Genomic DNA, 22,092 nt, shown 5'->3' on the forward strand with positions numbered 1-22,092 from the left:
TCTGGATCAATTCATGAAAAATCTAGGGGAGAATCGCTATAGGAATTTCTATAGGACAGACTAGAGGTATTACTGAATTTAGTCATGTAGAATTTTTTGGTGGAATCCTAAGAGAACATTTAAGGAATTCACTTAAAAAATACTCGAGAAATCTTTGAAGAATACTGCAATAAGAAACCCTTGATGCGAAATCTTAAGAGGAAAAATTTCAGGATGTATCTATGGGGTAATTACTTAAACCATATCCGCACATCAAATAGGGAAAAGTTCAATTAGCGTAGTTACGGTATACTTCGTAGATTGGATACTAGCAACATTCATGTGTAATTTGATAATTTTACCCAGACTGCTTTCAGGAACAAGGCTGGGGAGTAAACCTCGGCCCAATCTTGGACAATATTACCAAAAGCATGAATATTGCTATTCCCGGCCACGTCCATCTTTACCGTAACTTGGGATATGGGGAAGGAAATGTTGATGTAGCACTTACTTAATGAGAGGCCACCGACTCAGCGACACCCTCATAAGTGCTACGGAGGAGAAAAATGGGAAAGGTTTGACTTCTGGATTCGCCTGAAAAGCTAGCGATATACAAAGGGCATTTGTGGTTAAGTGTTGTAAATTTATTCTTTTGAATGCCGGCAATCAAAAGAGAACCTTTTTTTTACTGGATTTATTATTAGGCACTTGTTATGATGATTCGGGTGTTTTTTTTTCTGTTCAGAAGTAAATACAAAGCAGAACCAATCCCTCTAGGGTCATTGGATCGTAAAAAAAAAAAGCAAAACGCGATTAAAACACTTTTTAATATACAAATAATACTCGGCCAAGCAATCGTATCGCACTATCAGCAAGCTATCATCAGGGCGGAATGCGCGAACCGAACAAAAATGTTTATCTCCGAATTTCGGCCATTCTTGACGAATTTGCCTGTTTTAGTTCGAATGGAATCGTGTGTATCTTCAGTTTTTTGAACTTGTTTTTCCATTAGCTGGGCGGACACAGGTTAACATTAAGTAATTTATTATTAATTAAGTAGTACTACGATCTCTATCTCCCAGTGGTGATAATGTTTTTCATGGTCTATTTATTTGCTTAAAAGCATCGAGCTAAATACTCGGTTACCACCGGCTTTTAGGGCGAGATCATAAATAATGCGACGAATATTACTTCGAAGGTTTCTTCAGGAACTCATTCAGTGATTCTTTAACAGACTTTCTAAAGAATTCCTCCAAGCATTCCGTTTAGGATAACTTCAAGAACTAAACCTGTTTTTTTGTTAGAAGATTCCCAGAAGTTACTCTAGAGACTCCAACAGGAATGTTTTCAATAATCTTTCGGCCATGATTTCTGTTGTGGTTATGTGTTCGAATTTCAGGCAGTAATTTCTTCAGAGATGGCCCCACTGATTTTTGAGAATTTCCTTTAAAATTGACGTTCAAGAAGTTTCTCTAAGAATACCTTCCGGCATTACTTTAGAAACTCCTTCAAGAAGTCTTCCAGAAATTCTTCGAGATATTTCCCAAGGAAGTTAAAAAAATATTTTTCCTGGGATGTTTTTAGGGAATTTTCAAGGATTTTTTTTTGAATCTTTGGACAAATTCCTGAAATAACAATCCGGGAGGTATATCTAAATTAAATTCTATGATAATCCCTGATGAAACTTATGTAGAAATTCCTGATGAGTCCCTGCAAAGATCTATAAGAGAACTCTTGGAGTTTCGGTAGATTTTCTAGGTAAGTTGATTTTTTTGTAGGAATAATCATAGGAATTACTTAAATAATTACTGCAGTGTATGCTGGAATAAAATAATTAAAGAAATTATAAAGGATTAATAGAATTTCATTTGAGATATTACTGGGAACACGTTTACATTATTGGTGTTATCCATATTATATGAGAAGAGCTGGAAAAATATACTCTTTTTACTACTGAATATATTCTCATAATTCTCATAGGGTGCCTGGAAAATCCATTGACGAATTTCTGCAGTAAAAGTGAAACCTATAGAAATTTTCTTGTAACTCCTTTTTACATGGATTGGCTCCAAATTTTTCTTTATAAATGTATATGGTGAGGCTCACATAGATCAAAACAAAATCCTCCAAGTTATTGTACCATGATGATTTTAAGTAATGAACTATAATTCTAAAGAAATCCTCAGAAATTACTCTAGAGATTCCTCGAAGTATGTCTTCAGAGATTCCTTCAGGGACTTCTCAAAAGATTTTTCCAGTAATTTCTCACTCTCAAGTAAGTGCTCAGTCTCTAGAACTTCAGCCAGTAACGTTTATATGTTTTTACTGAAATTTAACATTTTCTATAAGGATACCTTCAAGAGCTAAGTAGCGTGAGCTTGCTTGGGCTTGATTGGTCATCCGTGGTTGCTACTCCAGTATCGCCAGATCAGTTGCACTTACACAAGAAATCAACCGGATGACTGATTGGGATTAACAGACATCCTCAGTGTATTAGTGCTTTTGATCTTCTATTTTAGGCAACAAAGGCACCTGTGAAGGCAGAATGCAGACTATTTCTTGTCCATCTATGGATCTAACGATTGCTTTGAACGAATTTGATAAATAGGAAGATAGAAGCAAGTAATAGATACAACTACAAAGTTCGAGGAAAGGGATGGGCCTGGGATAGAACCCATGACCTTCTGCTTATGACGTAGAAGCGGTAGTCATTAAACCACCAACCCCGTTCGATACCATCAAGAACTAAGCAGCATTTCATTATTATGTAACGCTAAAGATCTCATCAGGAATCATTTAGTCTAACATCGGCGGAGAAACACCTGTAGTGTAAGCATCTTGGAAAGGATTTACAGCTTTATACTTGATTCAGTGGAATCTCACCAGGAAACCGACATGGATATCGCTGTAATGAGTTTCACCAGGCATCAACTAACTAAGAATCACAACGGGAATACATTGAGTTTTGTAAAGTAAGTTAAGGGATTCGGGAGAACTCTTCCAAAGATCGTGGAAGAACTGCGAAAAGAAACAACCCAAACCCGATTCATAAAGCAGTAAATCTTCTGAAGGTCTTGAATGAAGCGGTTAAATAATTCGTGAGGAGTTATTCAAGAGCCTTGAATTTCAGTAAAAACTTACAGGAATCTATTAAATATTTCATAACAAATTCACCGACAGTTACTTGACGAACCGTCTGCAATTTTTCCAGGAAACCATCAACGATCACCCCAGTTATCATACAAAATCGTTCCGGGCATACAATATGGGTCTAAGCAGATCCGGCCAAGGCACGTAAATCTCATATGAAGACTGCAACGAATCTAGGGCGAAATACACTATCTCGGATGAAATCTATACAATTCCAAACATACATTACGCTCTTTTAATAATCTAATGTTATGTTTATTTATTGACAGACGTCTTCATCCAGTTCTTCTTCATTTAACTCAACTCAGAACCAGCTTGGCTAGTGCCATAAACGGCAGCTCAAAAACGGCACTCCATAGCAAGGCCACAATCGTCGTCAATCCGAAGGTGCCGCAAATCCGATAGAACAGATCCATAGCGCTAAAATGGCTGGCCGTCTTGGCCGATGCCACCGAGGCCATCACCAGCAGCGGTATGTGCAGCAGATACATGGTGAAGGACAACCGGGACAACGGTTGCCACATGGAAGCCCCCAGGAATTCATCCACCAACCAACCTTTCCCATTGACGCATGCCAGGATGATCCACAGAACGCAGAAGACGAACACCGATCGGGACAAGGTTTCGTACAAGGCGTCAATTACGTACGAATACTCCTCTGCATTCGTCGCTTGGATCTGGTAGTTGCCAAAGATGATCGATCCCAGCAAGAAGTAACACGTAATCCATCCAGCAATCCAGTGCCGGTTTCGAAGGTTGACCTTCGTATCTTTGGTATTGTGGAGTAGATAACCGAAGGCTAGTCCCCACAGCCACACTGGCATCCGTGCGTGCGTCGCGTAATAGGTGAGGATGTATCTACGGACTTTGCTGCCTGGAGCGAAAAAACCCAGTCGGAATCCATTCAGGTAAAATGTAGCGGCGACGAATGCCATAGATGAAATGGCAATGGCGACGATGACGACAAGAAATCGTTTTCCATATCGCCATAAGGGGTAGATTATCGCTGGAGCGAATACGTAGAGCTGCATGTCTACGGAGAGGTACCAAGTCCACGGTAGACACTGTGAGGATAAACATTGAACAATATAGTCATAACACGGCTACGACATTCAAGAATACTAACCATACGCCCCGGATCAACGTAGTTCTGAATGTGTAACAGAGCAGCCCACCAATTCTTCAGACACGGTACCTTCAGCCGGTCGATGTTTTGCTTCCAAAACACTCCTTCGCCCATGTAACCGGCGAATGACACTAGAAACAGGATCAGCGCTGCCAGTGGTGCTGTGATTCGGATGTACCGTTGCAAATAGAACTTCAAAGGATTCAATTTACCCCTCGCATCAAGTTCCCGCAGCATAGTCATTGCCACCAACATTCCGCTCAATGCCAGGAAAGTATCTACCGCAAATATGACGCTGGGATACAGCATGCTAGGCACAAATCCTCTGTGATACTCCAGTCGTGCGGATTCGTTCTCCAGCGGCACAAAACGCAGAAATTCGATGACATGTAAAGCTAGAATCCAGATCATGGAGAACGACCGGATGCCGAGAGCACACTCGATCATGTTCGATTTCTGCTGCAACGTATTGGATCGTGGAGCTAGATGCAAGATACTTCGTACGTTACCCGTTAGGGAAAACGAGGTGTACAGTGGCTTGGGAGTACGATTCAGAACTTCCGTTACAAGTTCATACGACGTAGCGCACAGTACGGCAAGCCCAACTATGATGGATATCAATCTGGAACAAAATTGTTAAACTGTATTCTTCAACAATTGTTCTAAAGCTAATGCTTACATTGCAGTTATCATCGCTCCGTCATACAGGATTTCTTCGTCCCTAATGCAGTGCAGCTGTTGCTCAATCGTGGGCTTCAGTTGAAATCCCTTGGTAGTCAAATAGCGCCCATACAGCCGTTGAACAAAATCCCGATTACAAACTTGCGGAATACACAGTCCTATCACCAGTGGTTGCAATTCACTCGGGAAAGCTCCGTCAAATGCACAGTACTGCATGCGAATTTCCCCGATGGCTCGACACTGATCAACATTGCCCAACGCATACTTGTTTCGGTGATACGATCCAGTCGGAAGCGTTCCCCATGAATCGAACCCTGTTGAGGTAAACTTACGGGAGTAGATCTTCACTTGAAACGATCATTTCAAAAAACTCACATTCCAGACCGTGCTGTTGACGGTTGAGATATGCATCCGAAAGCTGATGTATCAGAACAGAACAATGGAGATCCGCGGACTTCTTCACAGTCTCGTTATCGACCTGGATTATGTAATCCACGAAGTGACGGTTCAACGATAGCACTTCTTCGGTGATGACCTTCTCACTTCGAAGCTGATGGCTTGCGTTGCTTCGGGAGAGAGGGTAGGGATCCAAAGGATCCTCTGATGACGAAGTATAGCTTAGAAGAGTTAGCGTTAGAATACAGGTTACCAGCATATTGCAAAATTTAACGAAGTAAGGTTTAGCAGAAGTGTCTCACATTGATTGCTACAAAACGGACTAATGGGGCATGAACTGCTGTGGATTCCTATTTAAGATGAGTGATGCCATACAAATTCCAAATTGACGCCTCATTATCACGAATAGGGGCGGGATTGTGTACCAAACAATGCAGACAACAGTGACGATTAGAATGGGAATTGACAACGGCTTCTCCTAGCAGTGAATGAAGATAGCCATTTTACGCTAGCAGATAAGATTAACGAAATTATGAATTGTGTTGACAGCAAACTTACGTTAATGATAAGATCTTTAGGCTAATTTGCATGAGTTTAGAGAAGAACGGTGAGTAGAATTTATCAGAGCAGTTTTATTGCAAGGTAAAGGAATCCTTGAATGCAAATAACATAAAATGAAGACAATGTTCTGGTTAAAACAAGGTCGTTGTAGGAAGAAGCTTAGTTGTTCTATTTTTAACCTTTATTTTTAGCTTGTTGAGCACATTTTGCGATGATGAGCTATAATAGGCGTTGGTAGTTTAATGACCTCTAGCGCTGTAAACATTCAACATTTATCGCGACGTTCGTTTCGCTTCCATTGTCAGTAGTCAATTGATCAATCACGCGTTGCAAAGGCGGTAGAATGAAAATCGAGAAACACAAAAAACTGTGGAATGAATGTCGTCTGATACGATGACATTTTCATACGTCATAATTTTTCCGTAGATTTCAGAAATGTTCGATAATAAACAACAAGAATTGTTGTTGCTAGTTATCTTGAATGTGACACATACATACAATGAAAGCCGCATTTATGACGGAAAATGATAGAAATAGAAAACCGTACCGTTTTCAGTTGACGACATTGTGGTCAGCTGTATTCAATTGACATTTTTTGTCGTATACTCATTTGACCGCTCGTGTTGTCAATGCTGAAGACAAAGGCTGTCGAATGTCAACGAAAACGTGTCGACTACCGTGATAGCCTACAACACTGCCTGGCGCTCTTTAGAGTTTGACTCAATAACTACCATAACTAACTACGACTGAGCTAGCTATGTCCACCGGTCTTCAGCTGCTACCTTAATCTGCTTCACGGGCAAACCGGTAGTGATTTCATGCTAATGGTCTCCACCGTCATCCTTCCACCTTTTCCAGACTCTCATCGGATATCGTCAAGACGAAATCGCCCGCGAATCCAACAATAATGTCAGTTATTCCTTGTGGAATTTTTCTAGGGATTGCTTAAACATTTCTACCTAAGATGTCTGGTAGACTTTTATCTCGTTCTAGAAATTTTGGGAATTCCAACAAGAATTTTTGACAAATATTATCAGTATACCTGTATGGATTCTTCCAGAGCGCCTTTTAATGTATTTCTCAAATATTTTCTTTCATTTCTTCCATCATTTTTTAAGGAGTCCCTCCAGAAAGTTCTCCGAGGATTCCTTTAAATTTCCCTCTACATATGTTTTAGAAATATGTCCATATGTTTTAGAAATAGATCCAGAAACAAAGAGAGAAATTCTCCTGCCATGACCATAAAAATTATTCTAAGGATTTCTCCAGTAATTCCAACAAAATTTCTTAAAGAATTTTTCAACTATCTAAACAAAAAAAATCACAGATTTCGGTACCAATTTCATAGATCACTTTAAAAATTTCTCCTGAATTACCAAAAAAAAAATTCTGAAAAGTACAGAAAGTCTTACAGAAGCTTTATAGTGATTCCACATTAAATTATTCCATCAATTTCTCTTCTTTCAACTTTCCCCGAAAATTCTTCTATGCTCTACGACTTCTAGCAATTTCCCCAGGCATTTTTCAAAGATGAAAGTTCCTCTATACGATCTACCAAGGATTTCTCTGTGGAATACTCAGCCAGGGATTTCTCCACGAAATTCTCTCAGTTATCGCACGATTTCTTAAAGGATCCTAACAGCGAGTCCTCCAGGAACCACTTGAGATCTTCCCTGATGATTTCGAGCAGGGATTAACTTCTCCATAGATTCGTTTGTAAGTTCCACTACAGGATTTCCTTAGAAATTCCTCCAGTAATACCTCTAGAAATATATACAATGATAAATATGTATATAAATATGTATATGTATATGTATATGCATGTATATGCATATAAATATGTATATGTAAAATGTACTAGTCTACGTCGGTTGACGAAATAAATAAGGTACCGTGGGGTAAGTGGATACAGAAAAATCAATAGTCAACTTCATTTTTATGTACAGCTAACGTTAATAATATAATTCAAACTTTTTTCTGTTGATGACAAATGAGGGACTATTATACTTCAAATCGTCAATTATTTTGATTTTTCTGATTGTTATGTATTGAGCATGAGATACTTGAAAATTTGCGTCAAATGATCAACTTGCTCCACCATGGTGGGGTAAGTGGATCACCTATAAAAAAAACTCTATTCTCAAAACAAATGTGAAGTAATCATGTATAATAAGAATGATATTACTGTCATTCTTGTTATAAGTGCTATGTTATATATTTTGATAGCATTAAAATTAAAAAAAAATCTTTATTTTATCAAAATATTATGGGAAATATTTGTACATTAGTTTACACTTATTCGAACAAAAACAAACGTTGTAACTAGAATATTTTGGAGAAAATTAATCCATTTTATACACTTGAGTTATACAAAAGAATTGAGGACAGTCTTCAAAGAGCATCCTTCTACTCCAGGATTCAAACAAGCATGCCTTGAATAAATCTCAATAAGTGGGATCGTTTGGAATCCTGATTTTTTAATCTCAGTGAGCGTTATTCTGTTAGGGATTCAATCCCACGATTGAATCCTTACTCATGAAATGTCATCATTATATCTCTGTACGGGAGATGTTTGTTTCAATTTTGTGTGGAATTCTGACAGTTGTCCAGCTGTTTACGAGCGCTCATGGCCGGCACAAGTAAGCACTTTTACTGGTAGGAATCAAACGATCTGACATTTCGCTTAGGACACTTGAAAAGCAATAGATCAGTATGATGATCAATCTTCAACGCCCTAGACAAATTTCGCGGGATCGCTAACAGTAAGAGAGCTCACTTGAGGCGGTCACTGACGCTTCTTAAAAGCTGAGTTGGTCTTTCTTAATTTATAATTTTAATGAAGAGATAAAAAAGATATTTCTACGTGCAATGCTCTTGCTTCTGCTAATTTGAAAAGATATAAATGCCTCAGAATCTAGGCACTTCTAGCGGTTTTAGTTTTGGGTCTTGCTTGTAACTCAAGAAAAAGAAATAAGAAACAATGCTCCAATATAATTAATTATAAACCCGTTCGAAGATAACAATTTTATTTTTGACATACATATTTCATTTATTATTTAAAGTTTTTGGCGTTCAATTTTCTAGTATTCAGCATCTCTTCCTTAAGAACTCCAACTCCAGACGACTACATCCTTGTAATCAATTCGATCCAGTTTTATTTGAATTTGAGATACGGACATCATACACCGGAGTAGCATCTGCGGGTGATCAATCATGCTCATGCTCGATTTGAGATACGGACATCATACAATTCGGTACTATCATAATCGCGAATGTGATATTTTCTAACTGCACATTTTGGTTCATCATTACCAGAATTGGATTCGTTAGACTTGGAGAAACTTCACCAGATGCATTTGCTTGAATTAGTCTGAAATAGTTTCACATTGGTTAGAAATGCTCAGATACCATTAGAACTGTTTTACTTATGGATCAGTAGAATCCGCATAATGTTCCCACCAACATCGTTGAAACAATCTAAAAAATCGAAAATATACAGGTGTAAAGATAAGAATATATGTACACTGCCAAATAAAATTTGTTACTGACACTAAATCATCAACGGTAACTAGATACATTTTCATCGTAACGCCAAACATAATCATCATCAAGGATTCAATCCTCGGATTGAATCCTCTCATACAAGAAGCAAGATTCAATGCATGCCTTGATCAAAAGAAATTGAGCGCGCGTAAACGATCTTGCCCTGGAAGATTTTGATCTCAGCAGCTCTTGGAGTGAGATTTTTTGAAGACTGATTGAGGATTATTCAAACGATGTTTTCGAAAGACACTCGTAGATTAAAAATATTAATTACATTTACTTTTGTTCAACATACTGAAATCTTTTTATTCTATTTATGGAAATATTTATATCATCTGTCTAGAACAATCGATATGGTCAAAAAACGTACGATAATATGCTTTCAGCTGGAGAATTTGTATATTTTGCTCTTCTGCATTTCAGCTTAAGAAAACCACAAAAAATTTTGTTAGAATTTTTCAATTTTCATTTTTTTAGTACTAGAAAGACCGTACAACACTTTTAGGTGGATTAATTGAAATTTTCTCAGGTCAATTTGGCAAATTCAGGCTAGGAATAAAAACTGTAAAAGGAAAACAACACTTGATGACACTAAAGCTTATTCAAATCCGCGTAAGAAGTCTGCCAATATTCGATAACAATAGTTGATCCACTTACCCCATCCCGTTAAAAAGTGCGGGTAAGTGTACCATGACCAATATATCTGTATTTATTTACAAAAAATACATTTTTTTCATTGTGATTCATAAATTAGAACTGAAATGTTCATCATGTGTTGAAAAAACTATTAGTTTTCGATTTTAGGCGGAGATACAATGGATTTTTTATTGACAGAAAACAACTTTAAAATTAATTGATTTTTGCAGTCAGCAAGTTTGCTTGTGTAAGTGCACGTGTAGTATCAGTTTTGCAGTAGTATCAGTGTGTACGTGAGAATATAATCTTAAATTAAGCAAAGGTGTGAAAACATTCGAAATATTAAAGTATTTATTCTTATTACGGACAAATGATCCACTTACCCCACTGCTACACTTCCCCCACGGTACCTTAAATAAATAAATAGATTACTTAAAAATATATTGAAAGGATTCTTCGAAGGGAATTCTACAGTTTCATTCAGAAATTATTCAATGCACATCTGTAGTGATTGCTCAAGTATTTCTACATATATTTTTTCAAAAATATTTGTAGGGATTTCTCTAGATTCCGTCATAAGTTCTTTTAAAGATACTCTTAGGAACTCTTGCTGGAAATTTCCCAGAAGCTTTCCAGGAATTTAACCCGATTATTTCCAAGTGCTCCTTTTGGAATTCTTCAAATTCATTCATCATTCCTCTACGAATGTGTTCACTAATCCCTCTAGGGAACCCTCCAAGATTCTTTCATATTTTTAACAGATTCTCTAAAAACAAATACTCCAAAAAAGTACAAAAGCAATTCATCCTGTATGTATTTCTGAAGAAATACATACATTTCTTCGGAAACAATTTGAGATGATGGGGGGAAATTATAACATAATTCAAACAAAATCAGTTATAATGACAAAGGCTGTTTCAAATTTGTTTCAATTCAAAACATAATTATAACACAATTTGTTATAAATACTTTGAGAGCAATTGCTTATAACAAAAATTGTTATAATTCTGTTATGAAAAATAACAAAATGAGTTATATTTTTGTTTGATTTGAAACATAGTGAGTTACATTTGTGTTTAAATTTTAACATATTTTATTTCAATTCTGTTTAGTGTAGAGGAACAAAATCTGTTACAACTCTGTTGTAATCCACTGGTCGCTTCCAACAATTCCTCAATGGGGTTTTCTAGGAAATCGTCCTGGGATTACTCCAAGAATTTCTCATGAAAACTTTCAGGGATCCCTCCAGAGATTCCTCTACGTTTTGAATATCTTTCCTCTTTTTGCTTTTTCTCTTTTCCTCAATAATTTCTCCAGAGATTGCTCCGAAAATAGAGGTATTTCTTTATCTTCCTTAACAAACTTCGCGAGTTTTTGTAGCGATTTCAAAGGTTCCTTCAAACCCTCTTGAATTCGCCTAAATATTCTTACAGTAAGTCTTCAAAGAGCTTTCATTTTAATTTTAGGAATTCATACAGGTGTTTTTCTTCCAAGAATTCCTTTTGAATATTCTCCTGATTTTCTTTAGTGATGTCACTAGGAGTTCTCCGAGTCATGTCTACAGGAATCTTTTCACATTTGTTCCAAAAATATCGTCAACAGTTCGTACAGAAAATCAAGCATTTTTTTCATGGATACTTTCAAAAATTTATCAATCAGGTTTTACTAGAAAATCATGTAAAGCATTCTCCTAACAATCCTCATAGTTTTTCTACAAATTCCTTCAAAAATCACTCCAGGCAGTTTGTAAACAATTTCTTCGAATTTCATAGGAAATTTTTCCAGTGATTGCACCGAGAGTTACTAAAAGAAGCCTTCAGAGGAATTTTACAATATTTCGCCAAAAATTAGGGTAGATGTACCAATAGTGGAGATACTAAGCACGACTGAACCTCATTTAACCGCCTAAATTCAAGAAGCGCAATTATTGTACATGTTAATGTTGTGACAGGAAGTAACGACCATTGGCTTAATGAGAAAAATGATTTCATCGCAGTAATCCACGGCATGTCAGTGAAAAATAATACCTCCACTATTGGTACGCTGTTCCTTTAGTTGCGGTATATTTTTAATTTGCGTTCCTATAGTTGCGGTATCCTTTGTTTTCTTATGGGACCCTCCACTATAGGAACACTTTACCGCAACTATTGGTACAAGTAAGAAACGTTTTAACAATTTTAGTGATATTTCATCAGTTATAAAGCAATTTGGACGCTCTTTTCAATTATTCCGTGTATCAACAAGCCAATACGTCGATTGGCAGTGTCGGTTCTGTGGTCAATGTGATAAAATCAACGAAAACGGCATTACCGCAACTATAGGAACACCCACAACTAAGGGAACACTTACCTTATTCAATTGTGTTTTTGCTTACTCCAGGAATTTCTACATATATTTTTTTAGAAAGTTCTTCAGATTTCTTCGCAAACTCATCTCTTTCCTTCATGAATGCTTCTAGAGACGTTTCTAAGTGCTCCCACAGGAGTTTTTTTAGAAGCTCCCTCGAAGATCTCCTGCAAGGATTCCAAGAATGATGTATCCAGAAATTCCACCACAAACCTTTTCAAAAATTCTTAAAGCACGTATTTTCAAGTATTTCTTCGGGGATGCTGCCAAGAACTGCTCAATGAGTTTTCCAGAAAACCACCCAGGGATATCTCCAAGTTCTATAAGGAAGTTCGATAGCATTTTTTATGTATTTTTGTACAAATCCCTCTATATAATTCTTGGAAAATTCCTGCAGAGATTCCTCCATTTCATTCACACATTCATCTCGGTATTGCATTATGAATTATTCAAGAGAATTTGTATTCTTCAAGATAATTTCTAATAGTTATTACGGCAAGTCTTCCAGAAGCTTTCCAGAATCCTCCCTGATTTTTTTCGTGAGGTTACTCAAGAACTTTTCAAAAACATTCCTTTAGGATTTCCTGCAAACAAATTTCTGCGAACTATTCTCGCAATTTCTCCAAGAATTCCGCTAGTGATGTCTCCTAAAATTGTCGGACAAATTCATCCTAGGACTATCAGCTATTCGAACAGGAATCTTCTCAAACATTTCCTCAGGAATTATTTCAAGAATTTCTCAATGGGTTTCTCCAGGAAATCGTCCTGTGGTTTCTCCAAGAATTTCTTATAGTTCTTCTTCGAAAACTTTTAAGAAGACGTCCAAAGATTCCTTCACGAATTTTATTAGGACGTGCTAGAACAATTCTCCATCAATTTCTTCAGAATTCCATCAGGAACACCCACATGGATTGTTCTAGGAATTCCTTAAGTTATTCCTACAAAAGTACTTTTTTTTTCAACCTTTCTTCTAGAACTTCCGCCAGAATTTCTCAACAAACTCTCCATGGATTTTGTCTAAGAATTCTTCCAGCAAGTTCCCAGACTTTTTTTCACGATTTCTTTTAAAAATCTTTCAGCACTTCGCACATTTTTTTTTCTACTTTTACTTCTGAAATAATTCTAATGGATTTCTCTTAATTCTTCTAATGGATCGTTCAGAGATCACTTGGATATTTCACTAATTCTTAAAGGGGTCCCCAGGAAGTGTACCAGGATTTTTTTCCAGATATACTTCAAGGGTTCTTCCAGTAATACTTTAAGAGATTTTCTCCACATCTAGAATGAAGATCGAAAACAAATCCTCAAGGAAATTCTCCTCCAATTTTTCCAGAACAGCCATTGATGAATTTGCCCTCATTTGAATTTGAAGCTCGATGAAAGAATTTGGAGCTTGTTTAGATGGATTTAATCATGCACTGTTATCTTCCCGATGTAATCAGAGCTGTAACAGAAGATGATAAACAGACTCCAATGACGTGTTGTGGCTCATGATCGTTACAGAAAGCGATAAGTGAGAGATCGTCTCAATTCTCTCCGAGTTCAATCCCTGCTCCAGAATGTTCTATAAGTTATTTCACAAACTATTGCCGTGTTTCTTTTACTTTTAATTTATAGAAATACTTCTATAAATTCTTAAAAGTCGCCGTTCAGTAGCTTTCTAGTAATGATTCCCATAATAATTATTCGTTTGGGATTATTTTCTGGGATTTCTTAATAATTTTCTTGTACAAATTCTTCTAAGATTTTCCTGCAGCGATTTTTCATGAATTATTCCAAGTATTACTCTATGGAAGGAAGAATGGCTTTAAATGATAGTCAACTTATCAGACTTTACTCAGCCCAGTGTAAAACCGGTAAATGTTGATTTCTACGACCCGTCCGTTCGTGAATTCCTCTCTAGAGACTTCTGAGGAGACTTACAACAGCATTTCTCTGATTATTTCTGGTCTCTTTCAATTCTTACTCCAATATTTCTTGTTGGACTTTCTCCAAGAATTCTTTCAGTGATGTCTCCGAGGATTTTTGCAGAACGGTTCGTATAGAAATCATTATAAGTATTTTTTCCAAATATTTTAGCTTCCAAGAATTCCTCAATTGTCTAAGGATTTCTCAAAAAAAAATCCTCTTGTTTTTTCACAATTTTTTTTCTATGCGAATTAGATTTTTTTAGAAATTGCTGTAGGAATTCCACAAGAACTACCTATAGGAATGTATCGATTGATTTCTTTAAAAATTACTTTAAGGATTCAGATAGTTCTTAAAAAAAATTCTCCAGAAATTACTCAATGTGTTTCTGAAGTTATTGCTACAAGTATTTCCGCATATATGTTTCCTAGGATTTCTCTGGATTCCTTATCAAAACCGCCCAGGGATTGCTTCAGGATTTCTAGAGACACTATTTAAAGTTCTAACAGAAAATGTTCGTGGCGCTCTTCAATAATTCATTCTGACTTTCAAGGAATTCCTCGAGGACATCCAACAACGGTTCTCTACGAAGTCCTAATGTAATTTGTCTAAGAATTCTTCTACTGATGTCTCCAACAATTCCTCAACAAACCAGGATTCTAATAGCGATCAGTTCATGAATCTTTCAAAGCATCTTTTTAGGAATAATAGCTGATATTATTACAGCAAAGCTTCCAGAAGTTTTCTAGTAATGATTCTGATTTCTTTCAGAAATCGTCAGAAACTCCATCGCAAATGCTATAGACGATTGCATCAGCAAATCGTTCAAGAATTAATCCAAGTTTTCCTTCAGAAACACTTCCCAGAATTCCTAAATTGGCTTCTCCAGGAATGTGTCCTGGGATTTCTCCAGAAACTCTTCCTGGTTAATTCACGTAAACCTTCAAGGATTTATAAATCTGTTCAGAAATGTCTCCAGAGATTGCAATCGATTCCAGCAGTAATTCTTTCAGTATTCCTTCAGTAATACTTTTAAGGATTCTGCCTGAAATTTCTACAGTGGTTTATTCACAAATTACGCTAAGAATTCTTCCAAAGAAATTCTTCAGAAATATTTAAAGAATTTCTACAGATACTTTTGCAATAATTTCGCTAAATATTTCTGTAGTTATATCTCCATAGATTTTTTGTATTTCTCAATAGATTTCTCCGAGAATTTCTACCGAGATTTTTCCAAAACATCTTGATCTTTTTTGTTGTTCAAAGACAGTTTTCCATTAATTCCTCCAGATCTCCCATCAGCAATTTCATTACGAATTGCATACTAGATTTTGAAAAAGAAGGGAGGATCCCCTTGTATTTGGCATATTAAAATTCCTCCAGATATTTCAGCAAGAATTCCTCCAAATTTTTCCAGGATTTTTTTCCGTTAATTTCTCTGGAAACACATTGTATGAATGCACAATGTTTTCCAGGGATGTTCTAGTATGTCCTTCTGGAATATTTTCAACGATTCCCGCAAGTTGTTTTGCAATTTTTCCTCGAAAACTCTCTTGAAGAATTCATATGTAAATTAGTTTTGCAATTCCACGAACAATATCAGGGATCCCTCCAAAGATTCCTCTACAAATTGCTTGATTCCTACAGAAATTCAATCAGGATTCCTTCAGTAATACCAACAGGGGTTATTCTAGGAATTTTGTCAGTGATTTCTGCATAAAATATTTCAAGAATTATTCCAAAACAAATCTCCAGTACAATTTCTTCAAAGATTTCGGTAGGGTCTTGTTCAAGTTCCTTCACACAAACTTATTTAGAGATTCCTTATGAAATTCCTCTGAAGAATTCTTACATAAAGTCTTCCACAATCTTTGCATTGATTCCTTTTGTAATTTTCCCAGGGCTTACCAAAGATTTTTACAACCTTTTTTCTGGAACTCCAGTCAAAACCTCTACAAACTTTCCATGTATTTTGTCTAAGAAGCAGGTCTCCAGAAGTTTCTTCACGAATTATTTCAAAAATCCATCAGCTTTTCGTAAGAAAATCTTTTCTACTACTCCTTCGGGTATAATTCGAATGGATTTCTCCAGGGAATCGTCCAGAGATCTCCTCAAGAATTTCTAGTGTTAATTTCACTGATTCTTTTTGGGATCCTTCCAGGAAGTCAGCCAGAATTTTTCTCAGAAATACTTCAAGGGATTCTTCCATTAATACTAAACAAAATACTTCAAGGAAATTATTCTCTAAATTTTGTTTAAATTCCTTTCGCAAACTCATTTAGGGATTCCTTCATGAATGCTTCTAGAGATTCTAAGAGCTCTCACAGGAAATCTTCCAGAATTTCCCTCAAAGACTTCTTGCAAGGATACTTTCATTAATTTCACCACAAACCATTTCAAAAATTCTAACAGCTGTTGATAAGGCAAGCTTTTCAAGTCGGAGATGCTACCAAGAATTGCTCAATGAGTTTTTCACAAAAGCAACTAGGGATATCTCCAAGTTGGATTTTGTCCAAGAAGCAAATCTTCGGAAACTTCTTCACGAATTCTTTAAAAAATCCATCAACGTTTCGTACGAAACCCTTTTCTACTGTTCCTTCGGGAATAATTCTAATGGATTTCTCCAGGAAATCGTACAGAGATTTTCCCAAGAATTTATCTTGTTTATTTCACTGATTCCTTATCTTCCAGGAAGTTTTCCATAAATACCTCAAAGGATTTCTCCAGTAATACTAAAAAATACTTCAAGGAAATTCTTCTCCAATTTCTCCAGAATGTTGTGTAGTAAACTTCACAATCTATTCCCGTATTTCTTTTATGAATCATTCAAGAAATACTTCTATGAATTCTCACAAGAAGTCGTTTTGGAGCTTTCGAGAAATTCCATTGAGAATTTTTCCAGGGATTCCACAAGGATATTGTCCAAGAATACTTCCACAAATTATTTTGACTGTCTATAGAGACTTTTATAAATTATGTCGAGAGTTCCTTCAGCGATTTTTACAGGTCTTCTACCAAGTAAGTACTATTCTATGCATGGACGAATGGTTGTAAATGATAATCAGCTTATCAGACTTTACTCAGCACAGTGTAAAACCGAAAAATGTTAATTTCTACGACCCGGTTTAAACTTTTGCGAACATTTTAATTAATTTAGAGAGCAACTAAACTCAAACAGCACGACAAAGAACCCATATGTACCCTGCAAACAACGCCGACGACAACCACCCATCCGAACTAGACTCCATTAACTTGTGCTAGTGGCTAAGAAGCCAAAAGCAACGTCTCACAATGTGTACCCGCCGCAATATCACAAATTGCATTTTTATGACCCTTCCAGGTGCCCTTTCTTTCGCCATCCAGTTATGAATTGTGCATGTGTGCGTAGAGTACCACCCATCATCATCATCATCATTATTGGAGCATACAGTGTTGGACAACATATCTGTTACTTTTTCGATCAACTACTTCCATAGATTTTTCCAGTGGTTACTCTAGCTTTTTCTTCTTCTTTCGGGCATTACGTCCCAACTGGGACAAAGCCTGCTTCTCAGATTAGTGTTCTTATGAGCACTTTCATAGTTATTAACTGAGAGCTTTCTTTTTCGATTGACTATTTTTGCATGTGTATATCGTGTGGCAGGTACGAAGATACTCTATGCCCTGGGAATCGAGAAAATTTCCTTTACGAAAAGATCCTTGACCAGCGGGATTCGAACCCACGTCCCTCAGCATGGTCATGCTGAATAGCAGCGCGTTTACCGCTACGGCTATCTGGGCCCCTAGTTACTCTAGCAGACTTTGCAAACATTCCTACATGAGTTCTTCCAAGGAAATTACCAAAGGTTTATTGCAGAGCCTTCGAAGAAATTCGTAATGATTTGTTTCAGGAACCACTATAAGATTTACTCAAAGGATTCCTACGCCGAATTTTACATTTTTATATACATCCTTTCGTGAAGTCACGGTTCTTCTCAGGAACTTTACTATTTTTTTTCAGGGCTTATTCCAGGAAATCTATTGAGAACTGTTCTAGAAATTCTTCAATAAATTTCAAAAAGGATTCATCATTGAGTTCATCATTGTCTAGGAATTCCTCCAACATTTCATCCATGAATTATAGTGGGGGACCGAAATCCGTACAGGCTCAAAATCCGTACAATTCATACAAATAGTAGACGTTTTGTATGAAGTGGACAGATTTAGATTCATTTCTTAGATGTACAGTTTTCGATCCCGCATGGTACCCCTGCAGTGTTGCCATACTATTAAGTAATTTTTCAAGCAAAATCTCCATGAATTCTCTAAAATGCTTCACATCAGCAAATACTACAATAATTATTCCGAAATTTTTAAACAAGCTCCTTAAAGGATTATGATCAATGCCTTAAAATGAATGCCTTCAGAAAATCTCAGGATTTTATTCAGGGATTCACTTTTTTTTATTCCAATCGGCATGTCGAAGTGTCTAAACTAAAGGATTCAAAATGTCATTAGCATGAGCATGTCGTTCAGATTAGCGGGGATCCACGGTAATTGTCTTGGTAATTCATTTAAGATAATCTACAAGACTTCCTTCGAGATTAGGGAGAAAAAAATATTGAAAAACGAGGCATACAGTTATCCGAACAGTAATTGTAATACCTAAAAAAATACCTGACCGGATGCTCTGACTTTTTTTTTTATATGAAAACTCTAATCTCCTAATACCTGTTTGGATAATTTTCATTTCCTAGGTTCCTGTATGGTCTTTTTTTACTCCAGTTCGATCTGTTATTTGAAGCATAAGGTCACTAAAGTTCTTACTTAAAAGGCACTTATTCGCCCAGCCCTGATTTAGCGAATAATCGTTTTCAATTCTTCGTCAAAACATTCACATTAGTCACATCGTTATTTTGAATTTGTGGATGGATAATTACTCAAAAATATATGTTGAAATTGAGATTAAGTCTGATCTATAAATAACTGAGATCTAACCCACCGAAGTCGACGTTTTTGAATGAAAAAACAAAAAGGTACAAATGTCCTGTCCAATACTGTAGCTAGGTTCGAGTACGACAAATCGCACCAAAGCGGTTATGAATGCGACAAGAAATTGTTGCGTGCCGCTGATAGAAGCCCATGGCTCTCGACGACGACCTGGTTGAGGTGAGGAGCCAAAAAGGGCGTGTGGAAGCGGAAAACTATGAACGAGCATTATTCACCAGCACCACCACCACCACTAGTGGATGAGTGACAGCAGCAGTAGCCGTAGTGCGGGGGAATGCATTAATGGGCGTCGGCTCGCCGTCAACGTCATCGCGGTCGACTAACAACTTGAGAGCATGGCAAATCACGTGGAAGGGTATTAGAGTTTTTTTTCCCGGTGATGCATAGAGCTCGAATGATATCCATCTGCCCAATCACCGAGAGCAAGTGTGGTGTATGCAAATGGGTCAACAAGGTAGCAAGACTGAGGAATTCGTTTTGGCTCTGCGAGGAAGCCTACCAATTATGTTAATTGATAGCACTAATTAATTCATTCATCATTGCTTGGTTCAACGAACTGGTCGGTGTTCAAATTGAATTCCATCTGCCTGACAGCGCCAGGACTCAAGGGATTTCAACGGGGTGATGAATTTGGACACTGTCAACATCGGACAGGCTCGAGCCGGAAATAATTATCTTCCTCCGGAGTTTATGTTGGGGATTGATCCGAGAAAATCCTTTTCATTTCGGGCGTAGCAGGGTTTCCCGCAGTTGCAGACGTAGATACATGGCTGGTAGCGAGTGAGTGTGTTACAAATAGGAACTTCAGGGAACGCATGCCTGGAAGAAGAGACCAATTAGAGCTATTTCTGAGGGTACATATAGATGAATTCTTGGAAATCCAATATTTAAATGCTTGGATAGATAACTAGAAAAATTGGCGTTGGAATTTTTGCAGATCTACCAGAAAAAATCCTAAACCAGCTTCTACAATAAACCCTTTTGGATTTTCTTAGAAGAAGAAGAAGTTATCTTTGAAAGATCTTCCATAGTAACAACACGGGAAAACTATTGGTCAAATATATCTGGAGGAAATCCTGAGTTAGTTTCTGAGAAAATTATCACGGTAATGCTTGTATAAATTACAGGAAGTAGAAGATTTGGGACTGCTTAAGGATTGTGTGGAGCAAATTGAATCGGTGGAGAAATCATTAGAGGAATTTCTGGAGGAATCCTTGGAGGAGTCCCTGAATGTATGCCAGAAGAAATATCTGTAGAAATCACTGAAATAGAAGCTTTTCCTCGAGGAATCTGAGAAAAAAAATCCTGAAGAGCCTGTAAAACATTCGCGTGATAGTCTCTGAAGGTTTCTATGAGACTTCTTCTTCTTTCTGGCGTTACGTCCCCACTGGGACAGACCTTGCTTCTCAGCTTAGTGTTCTAATGAGCACTTCCACAGTTATTCACTGAGAACTTACTATGCCAATGACCATTTTTGCATGTGTATATCGTGTGGCAGGTACGAAGATACTCTATGCCCTGGGAAGTCGAGAAAATTTCCAACCCGAAAAGATCCTCGACCGATGGGATTCGAACCCACGACCCTCAGCTTGGTCATGCTGAATAGCTGCGTGGCCCCTCAAACCTCTATGAGACTTCATAAATTTGAATTAGCAATGTATTGCCCATACTCGTTATGCGAGTATGGCCAGGGTAGCAATCACAACTGGAGGAATCGGCGGAGGAGTTAGTGGAAGACTTTCTGGAAGAAATCGCACGATAGCCCCTGGGGAAACTTGTTAAGTAATCCATGTGGAAAATACTTTAGTAGAGTTGAAGTGCTAAGGGTTTTCTGATATAAGTTCTGGAGAAATTCCTTTAAAAAATCCTTGAAAACTGTTGGAGGAATTTCTGGTTTGATCCCTGTAGTGATTCTTGAAAGTTTCCAGAAGAAATCACACGAAGAATTCCTGTAGCTTTCCCTCGAGGAATGTGAGAAGAAAATTCGGGAGAACCTGTGGAATAGTCACGTAACAGTTTCTGAAGGTTTCTCTGGAGCCTGTTTGGCACCAAGATTCACTGCATGTACCAAAATGAAAAAGAGACTTTAAAGACCATCCATTAAAGAGATACTTCTTAGAGACTTGCATCAAAATAGTGACCAAGTCTCCATAAAGAGACCTGCTACCAGCCCTGTAGATAGAACACGTCTACCAACACATCCCAAAAGCCTGAAGTATAATTAAGATTTATGTCTCCAGCCGGACCCGGTCGTCGCCGGACTGCTGACTGGTTGACCAAGGCGCGTCTCTCTCAACTCAAACAGTCATTTTTCATACTTGAATGTGCACACATTCGATTGTGTGTAGTGCTCGAGCCGGCACACGCCCTCGCATCTAATATGGAAACTCCAGTGGACATCCACTCACACCACTTAGACGAAGACGACGACGACGATGACAATTCAGCGTTCAAGTAGGGTTAACTTGTACCGTTCAATAATACGAGATGCTTAAGGTCTGACGCGTGACAGGAGGGAAGCGCAGTCTATTAAATTGGATACTCGTGACTTTTCTCGGTCCAGCGTAAATCCGCTTATAATTCTCATCCAGTCCAAATCCCATTGAATGGGAGAGCAAGTGCGACTCGTGGTCCCTTTCTCCGCGATGACGATGGGACGTCTCTAATTTGACAGCGCTTTGATTCACGCTTTGATCTACCACCAAGCGCAGCGTGATGCTTTCACTTGCTCTCCAAAAGGTGCCACACGATATCACTCAAGAGACGATTCCAGATCA

The 22,092-nt window shown here is 37.5% G+C and overlaps 2 protein-coding genes across 10 annotated transcripts in view; both read right to left on the reverse strand.

Annotated features, from left to right (window-relative positions):
• LOC5570456 (neuroglian) overlaps window positions 1-22,092 on the reverse strand; it is a 166,154-nt gene that overhangs the window by 126,442 nt on the left and 17,620 nt on the right. The gene's annotated exons all lie outside the window — the stretch shown is intronic.
• LOC5570454 (nose resistant to fluoxetine protein 6) lies at window positions 3,259-7,667 on the reverse strand. The gene is made up of 2 exons (XM_021841152.1): window positions 4,256-7,667; window positions 3,259-4,193 (listed from the first exon to the last, which is right to left on the reverse strand). The coding sequence occupies exons 1-2, from the start codon at window positions 4,700-4,702 to the stop codon at window positions 3,429-3,431; spliced, it is 1,212 nt and encodes a 403-aa protein (XP_021696844.1). The 5' UTR covers window positions 4,703-7,667; the 3' UTR covers window positions 3,259-3,428.

This window comes from Aedes aegypti, chromosome 1 (assembly GCF_002204515.2).
Source record: "Aedes aegypti strain LVP_AGWG chromosome 1, AaegL5.0 Primary Assembly, whole genome shotgun sequence".
NCBI lineage: Eukaryota > Metazoa > Arthropoda > Insecta > Diptera > Culicidae > Aedes > Aedes aegypti.

Coding starts and splice junctions, on each gene's coding strand:
- LOC5570454 (XM_021841152.1), bottom strand. CDS start 4,702: ATGATCGAGTGTGCTCTCGGCATCCGGTCGTTCTCCATGATCTGGATT. Junction 4,194..4,255: donor ACGTTGATCCGGGGCGTATG/GTTAGTATTCTT, acceptor TTATCCTCACAG/TGTCTACCGTGGACTTGGTA.